The sequence below is a fragment of the Plodia interpunctella genome, chromosome 18 (genome assembly GCF_027563975.2).
Source record: "Plodia interpunctella isolate USDA-ARS_2022_Savannah chromosome 18, ilPloInte3.2, whole genome shotgun sequence".
Lineage (NCBI taxonomy): Eukaryota > Metazoa > Arthropoda > Insecta > Lepidoptera > Pyralidae > Plodia > Plodia interpunctella.
Genome location: NC_071311.1, coordinates 5,550,010 through 5,574,932, shown reverse-complemented (window position 1 = coordinate 5,574,932; position 24,923 = coordinate 5,550,010). Strand labels below are relative to the sequence as shown.

Below are 24,923 nucleotides of genomic sequence, written 5' to 3'. Positions count from 1 at the left end.
TACTACGAGAAGAAATGTTTAAGGCACGTACAAGAGGAAAGTATGCTGTCATAAGAAACAATAAGTTATATATTGAAGGACAGAAAATAGAGCTGCACGAGGAAAAGAGAAATCAAGAACCTAACACGAGTGCACCGACAATTCCCATCAAAAATAGTTCCTTTCGTAGAAAAACAGCAATTTAACGTTCTGTTCCAAAATTTCCAAAGCATAAATAACAAGAAACATTTATTAGAAGCTTTCATAGACAAAAATCCCACATATAAAGCCATCTGCATATCAGAAACGTGGCTCACTGAGGAGAAGCTTAGCTTAATAAATTTCACTGGATATAAAATCGCAGCATCATACTGCCGGAGAAACTATGAGGGTGGTGGAGTCTGTATTCTACTTCAAGACCATATAGAGTCGAGGGAAAAAAATGACATAACCAAGATGTCTATCGAATTTAATTTAGAATTATGTGCTTCAGAAATATTAAAAGAAAAATTATTATTAATCTCCTTATACTGGAATGGAAGAGGGGCCGACATATTTATACAACGACTTCAAAAAATATTACATTATATAAACAACAAGTATCCCACTCATAACATAATTATAGGCGGTGACTTTAACCTTAACACTCTAAATAAAAAACCAAAAACAAACGAATTTCTCAACTTGATGGCAGAATATAAATTTACACAGCACATAAACGAACCGACACATTTTACTAAGACATCGGCGACATGCATAGATTTAATATTTACTAACTTTGATGGTATAATAGGTACAAAAGTAGAGAAACTCGGATTTTCCGCGCATGCTGCTACGACCATCAGCTTGAAAACCAAACACAAACTTAAACAATATTTGTGGTATACCGAAAAAAGAATATTTAATAAAAAGAACATTAACTCATTTAAACTAAAATTAAATGAAATAAATTGGCGCGAACTCCTTCTTAAACATGAAAATATAAATAATAACTATGAAATATTCCATAATACAATGATACATATTCTAAATGAAAGCATACCAAAGCAAAAAATTAAAATAAATAAAACATTGAAAAAATACTGGTTAACTTTAGGAATAAGAAAATCGTGTAAAAATAAAAGACTTTTAAAGCTTCTTAATTTAAGAACAAATGATGAAATATTAAATAACTATTATAAAAAATATGAATGTATATTAAAAAAAACAGTATCCACCTCAAAAAAGATGTACTATAAAAAACGAATTAAAAACTCAATTAATAAAGTGAAAACTATGTGGAGTGTTATCAATGAGAGTACAAATAAAAAACCTATAAAAGACAAACACAACATGGAATTACACATAAATAAAACAGCTATTACTGACCCAGTGGAAATAGCTAATAAGTTTAATGATTTCTTTGCAAGTATAGGCGAACAACGCACGGGAATTAAAACGTCACGTACTGTATACTGCCCTACAGAAAATAGCATATTTCTCCGCCCTGTAGATGCCGAAGAAATATATAAAATTATTAAAAACCTAAAAAATAAAAGAAGTCGCGGTATAGATGAACTGCCCCCAAATTTGTTTAGGGAATGCGCGGAAGAATTAACTTTACCATTTACTATTCTAATCAATCAGTCATTAAACGAAGGAATATTTCCCGACCTTCTGAAAATCAGTGTCATCAAACCCGTTCACAAGAAGAACAAAAAGACTGACCTTAACAATTACCGCCCCATCGCACTTCTACCGACGGCTTCTAAGATCTTTGAAAAAGCTGTAGCTGATCGCGTATATAGTTTCTGCGAAAAATACAAACTCTTTGATGAGTGTCAGAATGGCTTCCGAAAAAACCGCTCGACCATTTTGGCAGTGTTTAAATACGTCCAAGAAATATTAAAAACGCTAGACGAGGGTAGATATGGCATTGGAATATTGTTGGATATGACCAAAGCATACGACAAGGTTCAGTATGATGTCCTACTGGACAAACTGTATGGCATAGGTATACGAGGAATCGCCCACAAATGGTTTCATTCTTACCTCAAAGATAGGAAACAGTACGTGGAAATTGAGTATTTTAACCACCAAACAAGCACGGTCCAAATTATCCGATCAAAATGTAAACCAGTCAATTTCTCAATACCACAAGGTAGCGTTCTCGGGTGTTTATTGTTCCTCGTATATATAAACGATCTTCCAAAAATAATCAAAGAGCACTGTGTCCTATTTGCCGATGATGTTTCGATCCTAACATCTGCTCAAGATAATACAAATCTACACGAACAACTTATTAACATTCTTACAAAAACGTCAAACTGGTTGAATGAGCACAACTTAGAAATAAATTATTTGAAAACAAAATTAATGGTCTTCCATCCATACCAAAAACAATCATTAAATGTTAAAATAAGTTTCAATGGGATGAACTTGGAGGTAGTAAATGAATTTACTCTTCTGGGTTTAAACATAGATAGCCATATAAACTGGAAGTCGCATATCCAAAAGCTATGTGCTAAACTATCTAAGTTCGCGTATGCTCTCAGAGAGGTAAAAAAATCCACTGACGCTGAAACGGCAATTATCACGTACTACGCCTATGCCTACTCATGGCTTAGTTATGGTACATTTTTGTGGGGCAACGGAACCGACTGTGATAGAATATTTACCCTACAAAAGAAACTTGTGCGCATAATTACAAATACACAACAAACGGACAGCTGCAAACCTTATTTTAAAAAGCACAAACTCCTAACTCTGCCGTGTATATACATCCTACAAGCATGCAAATTTACCCGAAAATATCCTGAGTTTTTCAAATCGCGGAAAGATATGGTAACCAAATACACACTCAGACATCAAAATAAGTTGCAGCTGCCTATTTCACGCCTCCGACTCCACTCAACTAGCCCCCTAGTAATGTCTATAAAAATCTATAATCAACTCCCAAACGCCGTTAGAGAAATAGAAAATATCAAAACGTTTTTACAAAAAGTTAAGGAAATCTTGATTAATAAATGTTATTACACAATTAATGAATATTTAGAAGATAAATTTACACAATAAAAATTAATTCAAATAATTAAAATACTTACTTGAGGATGAATTTTTGACATTAATTTTATTAATATTATTATTATTATTGACTTATCAAAAATGTATGACTGATAATAGATTATGCCTAAAGATGAAACATGAAGTAATTTATACTTATCAAAAATGATTAAATTTAATAGATAAAATTTATTCATGTTAATAATGTCACTTTACACTGACAAAGGTTCTCTAACATCGACAAATGTGGCCCTTCTCCCATTGCAGCGCCCGTCAGGGTCCTTAATTGCTACTATTTTTATAATGAAGACCTGTATTTGACATTAAGGAAGCAATAAACAATTTGAATTTGAAAAAAAAAAAAAAAAAAAGAAGGGAAAACTTCGGACAAATTAAAAAGAAAAGACCATCACCTCTTCTTTTAAATGTCTACTATTAAATTTCTTTTAATTTTAAATAATAGAAGTTGTTATGAATTTCATTATGTCAAATACCTTTCTCGATAAACTAAGGATTATTAACAGGTGTTTTCTTTGAAATTTTTATGCTTCGGAGCAATACATTGACCTTTGTTTGACAAGTGAAAGAACTGCCAAAACATTTTCCTAACAAGAAATTTTCGAAATATCTTTGTTGTATATCTATATAGAAATTTCTCCCTCTAGAAGCATCAAAGCCTTAGTCACGAAGTGCGGCAGCCAACACAAAGGTCAGTTAATCACAAGTTCAAGCAGCACCAGTTATACCCAAACACACATACGTACGCCACAACAATATGTTGAATTTGAAAGTTGTCGGAATCCGTACGACGGCTCTACTCCGACGATATTAATCAGACCATATATACGGGTAACACAGAACTCTCTATCATAAAGGCAACAGAAATGCCAATTGGTGTATTTTCTTTTAATACGGTATTCCTGTATAATAAATAAACGAATACATAAAAATAAAGTGGTCGATCCGAATTACTAGTAGTTTTCAGCTTTTTGAGATTAGAGAAATACTATTTTATTAAAATTGTTCACGCGAAGAAGTGCTTGTGAATTCTATAGAAATGCTTTGACTTAGACAAAATCGAAAAATAGCTTTAAACTAAAACAATGGACATATACTGGACAGTCTTGAAGAAACCCAAATATTATTGTGGTTGGATGATGGAAGTTTGAACTCTCGGGACGGTGAAAAATCCGTGTAATTTTCGTCTTTCCTTTCCTTCCGAGTCTTTGACACTTCTACAACTAAATTCAAAATTTCGTGACACGTGTGCGCTCAACTTCAAGATTAGAATTTCTGTGTTGGCTCGTAACAATAATTGAGTGGGACGAACCAACTGCAATTTGTAGTATGACAAGCGCAAGGTGAATTCGGTACACGGTCGTAAATTACGAAACTAGAAGTTGGGATAGAGAGTGATGGATAAAGTTTTGCAATAAAATCACTGAACCACATGACGCGCGACACATTAATATTTAAGTATTAACGTGTTTCACGTTTAATTCGAACAAATGATCTATGCATATATGAATGTTACATGCATAATATAACACTACATGATATTCAAGCCTTCCGAGTTTGAGATGATATTCGATATTCAAACTATTGTCCAACATACAGCTACCAAAATGCGATGAAAAATATATTGTACAAATATCATAACATATTATAAAACAAAGTCTCTCTGACGCGTCTGTCTATTTACGATAAACTCAAAACGCTGGAAAGTTATATAGGCTATTTATTGTCATGGGCGGAACAGCCGGAAACAGCCAATAATTGAGGTTTCCGCCTAAATTCTACTCATTACAACAGGCAAAGATGTTTTATGTGTTACTTCGCAAAATCTCGAACAATATTTGAACTCGATAATGTTATTATTGTTTCGTCGACGTAACCGTCACTTCTCTGAAAATAGAATGGCGATCAAATTACACAAAAAGGCGGGCCGATCATCATCATTCTCTGTCATCTGGGGTATTTCCCTGTTGTCAAATCCCTAAATCCATTTTCCTATTTTTTATACTATCACCTATCAATTTAAAATGAGTTGTTTCATAGAAATTGAAAACTTTACACAAAGGCCTCGAATAATACTTTTAAACATACCCACTGACGATATAATATACCAAATCTATGATAGTCCCCAACATCACATAGGGGCACCACCATAAGATTTCCATTCACTGGTAACAAAAGATTACAAGCAAAGTCAAGGAGATTGATAAAAAATATATATTGATAAATCGTATTCTGATGAAAAACTGTGGAAAACATCAGCAGACCAAGAAAAAAGAATATATTTGATAATATAATCAGTATAAGCATTGGAAAACAATTTCTCAACCTGATCAACACTGACCATTCTAAATTGTTTTAAAATGAAGACAAGTGATGTTCAACAATAAGAACCACACAAAGGCTGTCCGTCAATTTCACAATTTCCACCGCTGCCAATTCCTGTGTAATTTTGCATCAAATTAGCCTTGTTTGAAATTTCATTTTACACTGTAGCGACTTGCAGAAATTGCTATCTTTATCTTGTTTTGATTAAAGTTTTCTTTCGACATTTTTGTAATAAAATTATAAAGGGCTTTACAGAAAAATTGCAGAGCCATAACGCCTCAAAGCTATAGTGAGAACATATTCTTTGGAAAATTTCTCTTCTAAGCCGTATTCCTCTTTACTAAAAGTCGTGGTCATTAGTATGTAATGGGTAATTATTACACACGACTTTTTAGGCGATATTAATGGAGTGGTTTGCCATTGCCTTCTCCACTTCACAACTGCTGAAAAATTATTCAGGTTGCCATGCATTAGCTCCTCATGTTTCCTTCACCGGAATCCTATATATAGTCAGATTGGTAAAAAACATGAATAAGACTAAACATAAAGTTGAGGTAATGTCCAAATACCAGTAAGAATTTTTAATGTAAGCAGTCTTGCTTACATTCAAAATTCTTACTGTTTCAGTATTATGAAGCTATAATAGTAATATACCGGGATATAAAAACTAGGAAAACGCTCAAATGATTATAATTCTGATTGTGAAGTTGAGTCCAATGTTTCGGAATACATTGGTATGTACAAGGACTATAGGGGTTTAAAAATTTGAAAGAAGGACGCGCTCCTGATAAGACAGATTACAAATTAATATAACATATATACATGATAACGAGAGTATACGAAAGAATATATCTTGATAATTTATATTCTTTAGTATACTCTTGTTCATTTCTCAGAATGTTCAACCTATTGACACAAGGAGGCAAGCGGCATTGGAAACGAAATACAAATCGTTACCAATACGGCAAACATCTTGTGTAAGCTTTCCAAGTTGCTAATAGCTACCGAGACGTCAAAGGAAATTTTATGATTCACGTTTTTATAGAACCTACGCTCTATTATGTGTGTGGATCATTAAGAGAGCTTTTGATATTTCAATATTCCACAATGAAATGGAAATGTACTAGTGAAATCAATAAATTAGCTTTCTGCGACCAGAGATTTTGGTCTCTTATTTTCGAAAAAAGTGCCCTATTAGGTATCCCAGGTTATATGCTACCACTACCAATGTACCAAATTTCATCGTAATCGGTCCATTAGATTTTGTTTGATTGAGTAACAAACATTCTCACTTACATCCTCGCATACAAACTTTCGCATTATATCTAGTATTATATATAAATTATATCTAGTATTAGATATAAAAATAAATTATTATATCTAGTAAGATATTATAATAAAAACATATACGATTTCATTATTATCACGGCTTTTGTAGTCCAGCTGACTTATATGATGTAGAATTAAAGATGAAAGTACAGCAGAAATTAATTAATGTAGAAATTGTGTTCATAATTTTAAAAATTTCTCAAAAAGTCTCTAACTTCATAATTCCATGAAGAGGACCTTAGGTTTAATTCTATTTATCTTATTAACTGTCATATTAAAGCATATTACTCGTCAAAGGCCAGGCATTCTTTAGGCTAGAGAAGGGCAACTTTTGGATACAGGTAACGCGATACCGGATAAAACATAATAGAATCCTATGATACATTGATAGTTGGGCTATGTTCAAGGCATAAGTGGGTCAGACTCAGAAGTATGAGTGCGGGCGGTCTGGTGGGCGTCGGCGGCGTCTGCGAGGCGCAACAGGCGCCCCGCCCCGCGCAACAGGCGCGGACTTGTTGAATCGACCGACCTACTAACGTTGCCAAGATCTGAGACACGTGAAGATATACGAATTCGATGTATAACCACATAGTAATATCGCTCAGTATCTGTGACCATTACGGGTCACCATATGGAGATAACGCTTTTTACTACTACCACTGCCTGAAGTCTACAAAGGGGTGAAACGATTTTACAACAATTAATTGCCATAACATTATGTTCTGCGAAAGAATATCACTATTTAAATATGTTAGAATGAATAAACCCATAAGTTTGCTTAATCAAAAACTTGGTACCACAACTTATGAATTTTCGTTTATCGTCTCTTCTGACAGTGACCAATCTGAAAATGGTGTTTATGAATGAAACAATCGTTTCGGTCGTCATTTTTACTATGAAAGTCTCAGTTAACTGAGATGAAAAATTCCAAAGACAGTGTGAAATGAAGAAGAACAAGACTGGGCCTTGACCCTTTTCGTCTGCGAAAAGAACTGACGGCCAATGATCATCAAAAGGTCAGGTCAGATAATAATAACTATCAGATCGTGTATTGGGTGTTCTGCATTCCGATACAAATAGTCGTTTGTTGATTTTTGTTGTCCGTGCAAGTATTAAAATAAATGTTCTCAAAAAGCCAACCACCAATTTAAATAAACCCGCGCCCACGTATCTCTGCTCAAAGCTAGAGCGATCGCGTTTGAACTCCGCTGATGCATTCACAGGACTTAACACGGAACTCGGCGCGAGAGCTCTTAAAGTGTGAAGTGCAAGCGCCTCGCCGCCTACAACATCGTTTGACTTCATAGTAAACGTCTCTAGAGCGCGTAAGTGTAATGAGTTTCAATATAAATGTATATGGTAATAAAAGCAAATATTTTTTTAAGGTTAAATTAGAAAATTGGTCTTCATATTTCTTAAATTTTCTCTCTCTCATCACTAATTAAACTGGTTGGTGATACATACGGAACAGTGATTGATATTTTACAACAGACCCGAAGTATCTGGTCATAGAATAATGCGATTATTTTGGGCTCACGCCAAATTACTGATATCCAGAGAAAGGCATCTAAAACAGCCATCATTACGACTATATATTGTTTCATACGTATTGATTGTACTAAAGTGACACACACGTAGCTGAGATTTCCAGTCTTATTCGCATGACACAACCAACAATTATTGGCATATTTACAGTTCTCAACTGCCGCGAGAGCAACGCAAGAGAGAATATAAAATAACTTACCGACTAATGCGAGAATGACGGTCAGCAGCGGCGCAGCCGGGAACGACACGGTCACGTTGAATTCTAGCATCTGGAGTAGGTCCACTGAAACAATCAATACAGTGTTTTAAGTTTAGGTCAATACTACAAATTGACTACAATACATACTATATAGCGCCTATATCGATAAAAAATATAAAATATATAAGAAACTAGCGACATCACACTTAATAAGCTGCTTTGTATATATAAACTTATTTAATAAATTGTCTAAATAACAATGACAACTGAATCAAAACCCATTGTGTGATTTAAAAGAGAAACTATCAGACGCTGCTGGCGACTTTGCCTTATACTATGTAGTGATAAAAACCGATATAGAAACAAGGGTAACCCTCAAACTTAATAGATTTTAAATTTTGGATAGATTTTATCAACTCAAAAAAATTATATCACATTAAAATAATTTGCTATAAATTAAACCTACAATAGGTTTATTATTATTTTTTAAATATTGTATATTGAAACAATTTCAGCAATAAGGAGGTGTAGTCTAGTATTTAATGCTTGCATTATATTAATTTAGCCTGCATTGTGATATAAGTTCGCATAACGACGTACATTTATACCGTACTAGGTGCACATAAGCTTATAGAGGACCCTGGAGGATGCGCGGGCGACGCCGGCATTAACGCCATCTCGAGACTGCACAAAATAACAAGCGCACAGATATACCCCACTTTATATACTACATAGCATCCATGACTTGTTTTACTGACACCGTTTAAGCTAAACTCGCATTTCGAGATGCTGCCATAATAAGATAGATGTCATATATTTGCTTTGTTGTCTATTCGAAGGCCCTAATATTAATAAAAATACTAGTGAAAAAAATACTGCGATTATAAGAAAATTATTTTAAAATGTGACCAAAATAAAATTACAACACAATTACACAATTACTTTTTGGGCTCGTCCAAATATTAAATGGCAGGTAGAAGTGACATCACAACTTGGTGATATATCTCAAATAAGCTACGTTCGACAGCTTCATTAAATGTTTCGTTTACTGTGATGACTTCTTAGTAAAAGTTGTAACTTTTTTTATAAAGCCAATCCTTAATGCCAATCCCAATACCTTCATCGAATTTAAAGTATAACGAGGAAAAAGGACAGACAAACATATTTCTGTACATTATATATTTTGAGTTGTGTATGAATTTTTCATGGGCATGAGAAGTAATGGTGTCGCAGCAACGCGGATCATTCTTTACGAGCCGACAACGGAAACCTTTAAAAATATAAGGTTTATCTATACGAGAGAGATGCAAGCGCTACCTGAGTCTATTTTTATACTGAATTATTTTAGACTGAGATCCTTGAATTTTCAATATGGTTTCAGACTCAGTGGGTTTGGAGTGCATATATATGAAGGCCCGTGCACACCGAATTCCAGTGCAGCACTTTTGCTGCACAGTTGTTTGGGATAGTAATGCATGCGGACGTTAAAATTCCATACAATTTTGCTGTGTACATGCTGGATATGCGTTCAGTTTAAAACTATGATTATTATAAACTATTTAATGACTCTTTTTAAAAAATCTTCATAAATTCACTTAACTTCTAAAAAGTAGCTTCGAAATGTATTAATGAAACTGAAAAATACGAAGTACAATCCGTAACTTAGTGTGGGCTAATACGTCAAAATATTTTGACGTATTACGCACATTTCCGCAATCGGATTGTAACATATTAACAGAACCAACCAGAACAAACCGAACAGAACAATATAATAATTATTGTAATTAGACATTTAACGCCCTAAGGCATTATCTGTCAGTCAAACCTATAGACCAAATAGTAAATGGCAAAAGGGTCACCCTTCTGCCACTGCTTACAACAAAAGTTAAATGTATCATGAAATATATATCCCAAATAATATAGAATTTGAGAAAAGAATTAAGATGCTTACAATTACTTCATTTCTATATTTCTCGTTATCAATCTAAAGGCTTTCCACGAAACATGTCTGCTTAAAATTATCCAAGAATAAGCAGAAATTAATACAAACTAAGTAAACATTTCAAACGTATTTCATAGTCAACATTTAGAATACGATTTATCATAATTAAGGCTCCATTCAGAACAATAATATTCCATACAGTATGGTGCATCACGGTTTCAGAACGTAATAAGATAAAGGTTTTATCGTCTTTTCGTTAACATAGTTCATGTGCTCGGGGTTGGGCTTTGTGGACGGTTGTTTGCTTACCGTGGGATAATCCCCTTATACTGTATCGAATATGCGAAGTTTCCACGGTCGCCACTTACATGTATAAATAAGAGACAAAGAAGTGCGGTGTGGAGTTGCCATATTTAGATATACTCGTAAGTTATTAATAAAATTTTCTTTTTATTTCCATTAGCATTAATTACTATTAATAAAATACACAGTAAATGCTATTTTTACCAAAGATTCATCATCAATCATACTAAAGTATACGGTGTATACAGATTTACGCGAAGTATATTCTTTCATTTCATAATGTTTTCCTTCGTATCTGCTTATTTTATTACCTACATAAAGAAACTTAAAAGAAAATGTATAGGTATGCGATTCGAGGATATAATATTATAATGGAGAAAAAATTTACACAGAATTTTTTAATATCAACATGGTATTTAGATACTAATACATGATTATGATTCTGAGAAGCGGCAAATTGCATAAAATACCAACCCAACGAAGGATGAAATTAATTTTAACATGATGACAATGCAACATTCATTTCTTTTTCTCAATAATATATCGCGATATCAAATCTTCGATGCGATCTTCAATGGTCGTTGATAATGTTTTTCTTTTTTTTAATTCATAACTCAAACTTAAATGGAGGAAATCAGGAGAGGCTTTTATCAGTATGACATTACTAATTAATAAAAAAAATATTGTTCATAATCCAAATAATCAAATGATTAAATATTTAACAAAATTTATATTAAATTATTATAAGAACATACTATAACGTTATCAACATTAGTAACACAAGATATCTATACCAATTATACCTCTACAATAGAAGGGATTAAATTGTTGGTTCGTTACGGAACTTCTGAAGAGCTATTTTGTTCTGTGAAGCATTGAACAAATCTCTTTTCAGTACTCTCGACTATCTTTCAGGGAAATGCACTCATTACGCCTACAGACAAACCTGCATAAATCAATGATAATTATGGCTTCTCCAATTGTATTGTGATTGAATAAACTATAAAAAAATATATTTTGTAGAATTATACCATTTTGATTTACTTATTTGTAAAACCGGCACACGTAAGAGCTTTACACTGCTCTTTATAATTCCTTATTTGTTATCTTAACATAAATTTAATAGTCAATGTATTCATTTTTATTATAGCACTAATATTTTTTTACGATCAAAGTGAATTTCTTGCCGGATTTTCGCCACTTATTTCGTACAACGATGTTACCAAACATAGTAGAAGTCACACTACCAAACTAAGTACTTTATCCTCTTTATATAAGAACACCTTTCATGAGAAAAACACGTGAAAATACAATAAAATATATATGCCATGGCTTTTACAAAAAAAAAAGTAAGTGAGAAAGATATCATGGTCATGATCATATTTATCGGGCATTATAATTATTGCAGTCCTTTTCTATCCAAAGGCTAGGCTTTTTGTGAAGCATATGGCTAAGTTCCTATTTGCAATTTTCTACTATTGAAAATTACAGAGACTAAAATATATATAGAACTCAATATGTTGCATTAAAAACTCTAAAAAAATAAAATAATAATGAAAGAGAAAATAGCTTGGCGAATGGCGGATACTTAATTTTATTGACGTCGTCATATCATTATTATCTTCTTATTTCGCTTCACCGACACCGCCTAATACCCGCTGCTTTTCAAAATTATACGAACAAAATAATTGGACGAATTACACGCCAAATCGCCTTATACAACAGAAAAATCGCAAATTAGATACTTAAAGGATTTTCCAAACCTACGCAGTCGGGGTTCATTAATGAAAAATAAAAATGATTATTTTGAAAACGTAAGGTAGGTTTCACAGTGGGAAGATCAGAACATTTTAATGAATGTTTTGGAATAAATGTAAAATGGAATCAATCGAAAAGAATTTTTAATATGGCAATACTAATTACCATTATATGGTTTCATTTTACTTTATATTTATTCTTATTTTACCCTGTCATTCGCTATACTAATAATTATAAGAATATTTATCATTTAATGTACCAAATAAACGGTTATTTGGACATTAAATGAAAAATATACTTATTATAAAAATTATTATACTATATAAGTATATATTTATTCCTGCTTTAATATTATTATATTAAAGCAGGAATAAATATTATTATTATTTGTTAGCTGTATAAATAGCAATGTAGTTGGAGATATAGCCAAGGTTTTATAACTCTTATGTACTGGAGTGGTCTTCAAAACGTTTGTTTTGTAAACAATTCCAGTAACGTCTTTATTTCTCACTCATTAAAAGGCAAAGTATTTCTTGGCATCACGTAATCTTAAGATAGGGTTGTTGTTTTTTCTTCCATCCATTAGCGACAAGAAAACAAAAGGAAAATGTTTAAGCTTCGAGAATTACAAACATCTAAATACCTGAAGAAGCTTAAAAAAATATTGATAAAAAATACCTTTCGCCAGATCCTTTGTTGGACGCAGAATTATCCAACAAGAGTATCGCGGAGTTAATACCGATATTTAATTATGCAAATGTTCAAGCCTTTTTTCCGGCACAGCTCTATGAAATTAAAACCTCTTATTAAGGTAAGTGAGTAGAATAGGCCAAATCTGGGTGTGTTTTACAAGGAATTGACTTCTTGTCGGCATTTAGAGAATGAGGTTCATTTTATTAATTTTAAAGGAAAAATTCTGGTGCTTGGACTGAAAATATGAAAAATCAAAACAATAAGAAAGTTGGTTGTTGATCGAAAAGAAAAAATACAAGTTCGTTTAGAAGCCCCGCTGTGCTCCCATTGTAGCTTGGCATACCACACGCAGCCAAAGTCGGGGGTTGTTAAATATAAAATTAACGAACAATTAAATCAGGTGAGCGATGCAGCGTGCATTTCGTGCGGTCCTTTTGTGACACCGGACATTGTTTTATAAATGCCCCTGCATTTGTATGGTGTTAGCGCAGTTTAATTAACCCTTTGATGTGCGAATTCAATATTGATATCGCAATGCGCGTAATAGATTAATATGGTATACGCGAGGCTTGTTATACTATTTTTATAGATACTTATTTTCGTATATATCCTTATCCTTACATATTATAAAATAAAGAATCTGTCTGTTCGCGATAAATTCAAAAACTACTACTACGGATTCTCATGCGGTTTTCGCCAATAGATAATGAGGTTCCAGGGGATGGTTTAGATGTATAATTTATTATGTTTTTACCAGAGTCACACGAGCGAAGCCGGGACGAGCCGCTAGCCGTCGATAAATAATATGATTTCAATATGAAATGTGGTGGTAACGTGGATGTTAAATTAAATTTATTAACACGTAAAAATATTACACAAAGATGCGAAATGTAGGGCGTGTGTGAGATTTGTAGTTAACCTTTATAGTCTTATTGTTGGGTCTCAACCTTAGTATTCCGAGCTCTTTTACGGCACCGTGAGATTCTAGGCCTGGGGATTACTCTGTATTGTGAGAGGCATTGAACACATTTCAATGGGTAATCCTCAAATACCATTGCTTACTAGTCCGACGGTACAGAAATTTGATCCTAGAAACATGCGTATTGCTTTGAGCTCACTCTCCTAAGCTTTGCTGAAAAGCATATTTCGTATTTTCCGGCAAATATATATTTTGTATATACATTGGAACTATATAATAAATAAATAATAATAAAAATAGGCGAAATTTCTTTTGGAATGAAAATGTCCGTAAAATTTATTAGCCGCTCAAATACGGAACCAATGAAAAATCACAACGGCAAGATTACGCAAAATCTTCCAGGCCTTTAACTATTTGTAAGCGAGACAGAAAAGAAAAGACTGCGAGAGATAAAGAATAAAAATTATTTCGTGAAATATATATATTATAGTACAGTGTGTTTAATTCGAGAGGGACTAAATAGCTGATTCAAAATAGACACAGACTTAAAAACAAAATAGTTCTCACAAGTTATTTTGTATTTTGACAGGGTTTGTGTTGGTGTAGAAATTTAATATCGTCTAAAACTCTACCAGTCAATATGACATTTTTCTCGGTTTTTATCAATGTAACAACAAAAATGTCAAAGTTATTATGCGGTCTAGTTCAAGGTAAACTGCTACCAACATCTCGTAGACTTACTGATTAAAATAGTCAACTTTATTTATGCTTCAAGTTTATCTTAATTTCAAAAAGCACACGGTAGCGGCGCGGCGTCTTTTTTTTTTTGTTTGATCCGAGTTCGTAGGTATATTTTTCGAACATCGCCAGGTAGGGATGAGTCGTCATAGATACCAACTGGATCCCATTGAAAAGATTTACCCTTATCCGATATTGTGAGTTGAATAGTTTATTCTGCAAACTGGAGCTAAGAGCTCCTTTAGATATAAATCTTATTTTATTTTCAGAGATCCTTGCAATACTTATGATAAGAATACGTTGTTGCGGCTCACTGCCTCTCTCATCTTCGCATGTTCCTCGTTATATTCGGGGCTTGGAGGCTATGAATCGGCTATGATTTTATGACCCGTCTGACGTCAACCCTCTTTGAGAATGTTATTGTTGCCAATCAGATGTCAAAGCTAAGTATCTCTTAGTCGCCTCGTACGACATCCAAGGGAGATTATGGAGTGGTCTTATTCTAGGGCGGGACCACATGCTCGTGGCTCACTGCGGCGAATCACCAAACATCTTAATGTACCTATTCATATTTTTTAAGAACAACTTTTAACACATTTGTTACAGAAGGCAGGATTTGCTTTTTCAAATTTGTCCCATTTACTATTTTATTCCGTCAATCTTTTGTGGTTTGAAAAGAAAGACCCATATTAATAAATCAAACCAAACAAGGTTGAACATATATGTCAAAGAATTGAGAATGAAATATATTATATTTCAAAAAAATGTTAATCACATTATATCACAGATGATTTGCAAAAAATAAAAATCAACATGACACATACACAAGAAAATAAGAAATAATTTCTAAGTCACATTTTCCAGGACGTTGGTATTAAAAGGAAACAGGAAATACAAAGGAATAAATACGAGAAAGCACCGATGCCTGAATCCCGGACGTTATTAACAAGCTGCAACAAATCACTAATGAATTTGATCCCGTAGTTGGCATTAATATACACGGAATCTGCTTCATAAATTTTCAAACGAATTCTTGTGAAATATGAAATTGTACGTCATAAAAACAGGCGGATAATCCGAGCTCAATCAAGCATAGCTTGATAATTGCCGTGTGCCGAGAATCGAATTCAGATTTTTAATTTCTGCAAAGTGGGGATTGGAAAACATTCAAAACAATCATCGTACTGAAACACTAAGCCAAGTGGCGGCGCGGAGCAAACAGGGAAAGAAACAAATTATCTCTATCGGGCTAATTGTCGACGGATCAAAGCGAGGGAGCGGAGAAAATCCCGTCTGTTGTATTTTCATGTATATATTTCTTTATTTTTCAGCAAGAGTAGGCGGGCCGCGCAGCCGCGGGCGCTGTTCGCAATTATTATTATTACAAAGAGATTGCCGCTGAGCTGGCTCGAGAATTTTTCACTGAATTTATTTCGACAGCACATAATTGCACTGTTTATATTCCAAGACTTGAAACTAAGGCGGAATGGCAACCTTATGAAAAGGGAAAACGTTTAGAGGCAATTTTGTTTGGCTTCAGAATTGTTCGTAATTTATTTTTAAAAAATACAAAGTACGTTGAAACACTTACCAATAAATACAAAGATTTGGTGATGGGCGTAGCGCAGCAACATGGAGATGGATACCGTCTGAAACAATTCATTATCATTTAATTTAAAATATATAATAATTATTTAAGTACCAAAACTACCAAAATATGATGAAAATCTTAAACAATAATCAATTAAAACTCCACTTCAACCAAATTAAAGGTCGTAAAAAATCAAACGGTGTTGATTACACACAAATATTTATTGAGGCTAAACCGCGAGTGTAAAATTGAAAATTCCGCGTTTCCCGTAGCATCACTGCACGAGGTTACAATGTACATTTAGGGCAGGTCTGTTACTTAAATGGTTTCAATCTCTACTAAGCGTTTTGTTAATGAAATTCAATCGTGGTGCGGTGCGCGGGGCGCAAATGATGTGGCGAAAAGATTGATAGCGGCCTGCAGGCCCCCGCGCGAGTAACACTTGGGATAAAACACAGTGGTGACAGCTTACGATTAATAGGAAGCTGTGTAGTTTTCTTATGACTGAGAGTTCGACTTTGCAGATGCTCAAGAAAACATTTTCAGAACAAGACTGGTTAAAAATTGAGGCATTTAAACGATTTATCCAATACACTGAGTAATTATTTTTTTTGTAATTTTGACACACGCTTTGATTGTCGTTAAACAGATCTTAATTCATTTAGCGCGTGACAAAAAACATCCAGCAGTAAACCGTTTAGTAGGTACTATATATCAGTTCATGCATATCATGATAATGTATTGTCATCCAAATCAAAGGTGTATACAACATTTCAGCTTCTTGAAAATGATTCCACCCGAACAAACATTTACAATTATAGTATTTAGCTAACAGTTACAATTACCCAAGGCCCATAGGATTACTGGGATGATCTCAGATTAGCGTCATCCGCTATAAACTTACAAATACTATGTACATAATTTCATTTGAATTTGAATTTGAATTTGAATTTGATACTATGTACATAAGTAATGGTCCACATGACCATAAATCAACCTTCCCTACACGGTAAGTTGTCGCGCCCCGACCAGCATGGAACTAACTGTACTTTACAACCAGTTGACTACCTCTACTGACCAAAGTCCCACAGAACTATGTAACAACACATATCCTCAAGGATCGCTGAAGAACAGTAAAGGACTTAACATACAACCAGTCATAATTACATTAGAACATCAACAAACAACACAACCGTCTCTCACTGACCTCAGAAGTGGGAAAACTTATGTAGTTTCGATATTTGGTAGTTTTTAATCTTACATATTAAGATAGAAAAAAAGTATCTTTTCTAAAAGCTATTGGTGATTTATGTACATCATCAATCTATAGTGACTAGACGATTTTTATCCTTTTTTATTATAGTTTTAAAACACTTATTTTCGGTGTAGATAGACTAAGAGGGGGAGAATATCATGGCTGAGCGAAGCGCGTGCGTTCCGTTCTACGCGCAATGGGCCGCACTTAATCCGGCGAGCTGTTAGTTTTTACGGTGGCCGTAAACTAACCGGCCGGCTATCGATCCGGCGTTAATATTAAAAAGCAAGGTTAGTGTCGGTTTTAGGACGTGAGAAATTGATGTCGCGAACGGCAAGATTTTTACGAGACGCCCGGCATAAACACTGATGGTTATAGCAGAATGGCGTATAAACAGTGACGGTGTTTTAATAATAATAAGCCGCAGTATAATAAAGAAATGTTTGGCAGTTTAAGCGGGTGACAGAACCATTAAATATGTTAGGTTAGGACACATAATGATACGGAAATTCAGTGTACTTTTCCGCATTTTTTGATTCACGATAACTGCAACGAATAATCTAATTTCCATTCGTTTTTAAAATGGATATTATTTATATAGGACCTCCTTTCATAATTTTTACCATCGAGGCAATTATTCTCAAAAAGCGAAGAACTCCAAATAGATGTTTACAGTCACAAGAAACTAATAAAGGAAAAAAAATATATGTAAAAAAATTAAAACAAAAACGGTGGCCACAAACATCCTTTTAAGTACTCAACTGTGACCACAAAAAGCATATTATAAAAAACTATACGTAAAACCTTCTACTAAAATTCTTTATCTATAGTGTGCCAAAATCCGTTAAAGTATTTTTTTTATTTTAAGGTAAAGCGAAAACTAAAAGACACGCAAGAGCCATAATTTTTGATTTTTAGAACTATAACACAAAAATCTATCAATATCTAATCCCTCTCACATATCCGCAAAACAAATATTGGATCCCACTAAAGAACTAGTGTTTAGAAAGTTGAAATATAAAAATATGTAATATCAACAGATCACACCTGACTAATATCATTACGGCTTATTCTAGTCTCGAATTGAATAGCATTGTCAACTGTCACCGCGTCGCCATACGAGCATGAAACCATACCCGAGATATATTAGGCAATACCGCGGCGCAGTTTGACAATTGATTAATGCTATTTCTCTGGCCGCTGACGGCGCGTATGGGATTAATCCAGTAACATATATCGAAACGTATCATGTCACGATCAATATTGATATCCGAACTGCAGCGTGCTTGTCGTAATGGGATTGTTTCTACGCCAGGTTTGGGCGAAATTTATCAAGGAAATACAGGTCAGTAGCTGGCACACTTACATGCCAGCACGTGTCTTATATAGGTGTATGTCTTTTGCCCCATTACTCAGTCGTGCATGTTAAAATCGGTCATTGTAGATTACATCATCAAAAGAATAGACATTGTAGTTTAACTAAAATCATAAAAAGCAACTGGGCTTGACACGATAACTGCCCAAAAGAGTATTTTATGCTGGAAATTCACTATCGGTTTTTCCTAGTGGTTATAAAACCTACACACAGTTCAGACTACGCATTGTACGTTGATTCTCGTCGACATCCATTCGAGTTTGCCAATAATGTATTTCTACCTACCATTGTTGATGTCAATGAAAATGTGTAAACTCAAAAAGCACTAAAGAAAATTGCCCAAAGAAAATGAAATATATTTTTTATTCGGCTTTTTAACAGAGAAATTGTGGACAAATTTCTGCATTCACCTGCCCATGTTGCGGTGTTTACCTTAGGAGTTTCGTAAAACAAACATAAGGAGCAGTACAGACTAGCCGTCAGAGGTGGAATTCGGTGCCGTAATAAAGTTTGAAAGGGCTGTAAAAGAGCAATAACTGTAACTTGGGGTCCTGATTTTAGTGGCGCGGCAGAGGGACCGCGCCTCGCGATACCCATTAATTGATCTGTATACACTCACCCTAACATCTAGACTATTTGTTTTATACAGGTACGTAATGAACGGAATCAGGAATTTTGTTAATATTTCATTCAAAATTACTAATCAATAAGTTCTTTGGTTCGATTTTGATTTAATAGTGATGTATAATACACTACATACTTCAAAGACTCGGTCGTAAAACAGTAATACCCGAATCCCGACGAGGCATGGAAGATCAATAGTTACAACTGCTATATACTTTTTGTACTTGATCTCTATACTGAAATTCTTGTGATGGAATGTCCAGATATATATTTCTGCTACAAATTCGGGGAACTCACTGATCGGAATCATAGTATATACTTACATTATGTTAGTCTTTATAATGAGCATATGAACGCAAGGAAAACCCAGCAAATAACTTCGCTTCACCACGGTGGTACCTATAGTGTACAATCCTTACATCCTTATCCATATTATAAAACAAAATAATCTGCCGCGATAAACTTAAAAGCTGCTGTACGGATATTCATACGGTGTACACCAATACATTGTGTGATTCCTAAGGTTTACTTGTATAATTTATTATGTATTTACCCGAGCAAAGACGGTACGGGGCGCCATAATGCGATCATGGTATGCCGGCCACACACTGTGAGTGCTTTTATTTACCGAAATTAAAAACGACGGAATCCGCCAAAATTTGGCAAACTGTTCGACGACATTGTAGAGCCGGCATAAAATTCGACAGTTAACCACATACGCTACTGAACACTAGATGGAGCTGTAGCACACGAAAGTAATAAAAGTACACAGAAAACAACCTCGAAAACTGCCATCTAGTGTCGAGTAACCCCACTTGTCCGAAGCAAATTAATAACTAATAAATTAACGATTTCGCCTTTTATACGACAGCTTTTATTTACGGCAAGGAAAAAGCAGCGGCGTACGTCGGAATCACCAAGTTTGTCGCCAAGTTCGGCGAATTGTTGGCCGATAGTATATAGACCGGCATGACCATAATCTCAACACAGACATGATACAGACATGTTCTTGTTGTTAAATGCCATCGACACGCAAATAAGAAGAAGAACTCACAAAGACGAGCATGATGAAGAAGGCGGCGATGTACGAAGTGCGCGCGGTCAGCATGGACACGAAGCGGTAGTGCTCGCCCGTTATCACGTTCCTAAAATATACTAACATATTATTATTTTATCATACCTATTTACTAATATCATACCTATACTATAATTGTTATAAAAAGAAAGAGAACAAACACATATACATACACACATACAGCCTCAGAAACTTTCGTATTTATAATATAGTAGCATAGGTCCATCATAATAAAATTCATGTATGATTATTTATGTACATACATAATGTACATGGCATATACAATTTACATGGCTTTTTATTGACATATACATTTTTAAACAGAATACACTACTCACCATATTAAAAATTCGTTACGTAATTCTTATTTTCAAAGTGAATATATCCCTCAACAGGCATATGACGATTGTTTACATTTTTTAAATACCTAAACAATCTTGGTATAGTTATGATTTTCTAAAATATGACGTCAAGCCAATGAGGACCCTTCCTTGTCACAATTGTGACCAACTATTACTAGAAAGGATAAAGAAATCATAAAATTCTTGTGTCGTAATTTATAGAAAGCCTTTTGATGCTTATCAACTGTCAAGGCCAATTATCCCTCAGTTGTCTCACACGACAACCACGGGAAGATATGTGTATCCTACACAAACGCTGGGCGCCTAGAAATAATTATAATGCGATAATTACCTTAGATAACCCTTATTATCCTCCTGTTCAGCGAGAGTTTTGATTGAAGCCATGAGAAGGTCATCGTACCCCAGGAACTCGTCAAGCACGAACCGCGAGAACGCGTCGCCGAAGCACTCGTCCTTCTGAGGATCGAGGGTGATAATCTTCACGGGTATCTTGAGACGAAGCCGAGCGTTGGGCGTTAGACGGAGGAATCCGTACTCAAGCGAATATTCTAGAATGTAATCCTCATCTGAAATAAAAATATTTATGATACAATCCAATCTTTACTATAGCACATTTTATATTGAATGACAAAGTTGACTATTAAAATTCTTTAAAATGGTGTTTGTAAGAATAAACCCTTTTTTTAACTCTCAAAACTATACATAAGTTTACTATGACTACAAACTGTAGAAATGTCGAATCTCTTTATAAATGCTATGTAGTTTTGTGTGAAATTACTTCTGCCTCTTTAGCCATTAAAAAAACTATTATTTTTACCAGAAAACTAAGTTCATTCATTTCTCACAAAACGTAAGTTATTCAATTTATCACCATTTTAAATATTTTATTACCATGTCTACTCTAAAGGACAAATATTTTTAACCAGCCATTTACCAAAAGCCATTCCAAAGTACCTATAAAATTATGAGAGATTGAGAGAGACTATAACTAGATATTGGATAATCAAGGTTTAAAAAAGTTACCTGTAGAAGAATCATTAGAAGCTGCTTCATCAATGGATTCCTGAAAGATATACAAACATTTTTATTTACTTGTTATTTTACATTTTAAGACAAATAAAAATATGCAATTTTTATGTAATTAAAAAGAACAATCTAATTGTAAATTGAATCAGACTTTTTTTGCGCTATTTCTATTCTATTTTATACTGTACTGATTTTGATGTAATAAGTAGTAAGCACTGTTATAAAAGTAACACACTTGCATTTATAACATAAGCAATATATATTGATTACATAAATTATTTTTCTCTTTCAATTTAACAAATTAATATTTATAATAGGTAGTAAAAAAATATTAGACCATTAGTTATAACATAACCTGCCTGAATCTTATTAATTTCTTTGAAGTAAATAAAATTAAAAGGTCCAATAATAATTTGTAATATAGAATATACTTACATGAACCAACTTATTATCTTTGTCTAAGTCTTCAACAAGGCCTAATATTCCTTCCCAAATCGACGAAGAGGGTTCCACGTCTTCACCAGCGACAATTGTTGTATTCAGATCAGTTTCTGCATCGATTGGTATTAGATCCGGACCAGCAGTATTTACATAAGTCGCCTCAATTACTTGATTTGGGGGAGCCTCATCTTGGTTTTCATCATGAACTCTTGTTATATTCCCATAATCTGTACCATCTCTGATATATTCATCTTCTTCAATTTCTTCACTTGTTGACGATTCTATATTTATGAAACTGAAATGAGGAATGAGTAGGTTTCGTTAAAAAAAAAATGCAAATATTAGATTTAATTGCCAGTCAAACAATTTTGATTCTATCTGTTAGATATCAGCTGTTGCTGATAAGATGCTATTTTGAAAGAACAGTGTCATTCACAATTTGTTATAAAAATATAATTACTAACTGATAACTGACACAATACAGAAATATTCAAATAAAAAAAAACATGGTTCATCATCATCCATCCATACATCCATTCTTTATGAGGCAAACATCTGTTTTACTTAAGTAATGTAATTTCTAACAAAGAATATTGAAATGACCCCAACCTTGGCACTGCTACTCAAAGGAATACAATTATAAAACACATTCACACTTATTACAAAATTATACTTCACTGATGTGTATGTGTGTGTAGCAATACAATATGAATTTACACATGAAAATAAGACTTATAAAAAATACAAGATGTCTATAAACTATTTAAAATATAATAATAACCTATTTAAAGATGTAAATATTTATTTATCACCCCATATTTAGTACAGTGTTAAACACAACCTTCTAACTAGATCTTGTAAGTATTTATTATAAAAACTAAAAAATAATTATTCCAAGTTAGTGTACTCTACAAATCATTTTTCTAGGTAAGTGATTTAAATTTTGTAAACAATAAATGTATAAGATGCATCGACTAGCCAATATGAATTATTGTATGTAAATAAAGTAAGTAAGTAATAACAAAATGCCTTACCCTTCTGTAGATAACATCCCAAGCATAGAATTTAAATCCTCTTTATCCTTCTTGAGCCTGCGTTCTTTAGCATAACTTTGTTCTATAGTATAATCTTGAGAAGGATTCCTTAGGATCTCCACTCTCAGAATTCCATCCCTCGGCCATGAATCCTTAATGTGATTCAAGCATGTAGTTGGTGTTCTTGAAAAGGCTATGTGGATATATGCTAGCACAAAGAAAGCCACAAGAGCTTTCAAAAGCACTAGAAATTCAAAGAATCTTCTCACCGGCCTTGGAAAAGTCCGAGCATATGCTACAGCAAACTTGAAAAACAATGCATGGAACAATCTTTCTCTTACATTAAGAAGTGGGTTCTGATTGTTATTTCTATTTCTATTTGCATTTGGGTTTATCATTGGGCCTCCAGGTAACACATTATTCTCAGGGTTCACACCTGGAGGTATATTATTAGCCTGTGCACCGCCAGCACTCATTTTTATAGATATTATGTGTGATGTATCTCTCTTAAGCTAAACAATAATCATCCCATTTGTGTATCTGAAAGAGAAAGTTAAGTTGATAAAATGTTAACCTCTGTTAAATGTCAAAGTTAGAGGACAAGAATTTATAATTTAGCCATGTACTAATAATTGATACGGGTCAGTTATAGTTAAAAATAGACGTAGAATGTAACGAAACCTTCAAAATTGGCGAATTTGCAACTTATTTTATAATGCACTATTTTGTAGAATGCAGTTCGATTTGAGAATTTATAGATTTATCGTTAAGTTAAGATAAGTAGTAAACCCAAAAAATCTAAAAACATTTCGAAACAATATTTTTTGATGGTTTAACATAGGTCGACAAGTAAAAGTGCCTAACGCAACAATCGACTCACCAAATGTCAAAATTATAAGACCATCCGAAAACCTACAGCTATGATTACCTTGAGCTTGATTATTTAGCACTTGTTTACTATTTATTGAAACAAACTATTTATGATAAAACAAGATCACAGTTTACTTTTGCTACATTAAATCGAGATAAATAATAAAACCACACACAAGCTGTCAAAATCCTTGTACATGTCATTCATTGAGACATGTCAGACAGATGTCAATGTCAAGCATAGACTACAAAGAACCGTAAACAAATTAGAAATTGCCATGACAAATAATGTATGTAAAAAAAGCATTAAATGACCTCGTAAACCTATAGAAAAGTATTTTTTTCATTTGTTTCTATTTAAATCGATATACGAGACTGTCACCCAATCTCATGTAACAATGATTTTACCACTGTCCATTTTGGCAAAGTACCGTATTTTTACTTACACGACTTAGGTCTGTCAAGATACTCACAGTTATA

At 33.7% G+C, this 24,923-nt stretch overlaps 1 protein-coding gene across 2 annotated transcripts in view; it reads right to left on the bottom strand.

Moving 5' to 3' along the window:
• Positions 1 to 24,673, bottom strand: part of LOC128677474 (uncharacterized protein) — an 88,874-nt gene extending 64,201 nt beyond the window's left edge. The window contains exons 1-8 of one of the 2 annotated variants that reach the window (XM_053758359.2): positions 24,454 to 24,673; positions 23,574 to 24,113; positions 22,534 to 22,834; positions 22,096 to 22,135; positions 21,404 to 21,638; positions 20,690 to 20,780; positions 16,382 to 16,439; positions 8,438 to 8,521 (exon numbers count right to left, since the gene is read on the bottom strand). In XM_053758359.2, the coding sequence (XP_053614334.1) occupies positions 8,438 to 8,521; positions 16,382 to 16,439; positions 20,690 to 20,780; positions 21,404 to 21,638; positions 22,096 to 22,135; positions 22,534 to 22,834; positions 23,574 to 24,049 (1,285 nt within the window). In that variant the 5' untranslated portion in view covers positions 24,050 to 24,113; positions 24,454 to 24,673. The remainder of the gene's footprint in view (positions 1 to 8,437; positions 8,522 to 16,381; positions 16,440 to 20,689; positions 20,781 to 21,403; positions 21,639 to 22,095; positions 22,136 to 22,533; positions 22,835 to 23,573; positions 24,114 to 24,453) is intronic. The other variant, XM_053758360.2, reaches the window with a different exon arrangement.
• Between the last annotated feature and the right edge of the window lie 250 nt (positions 24,674 to 24,923).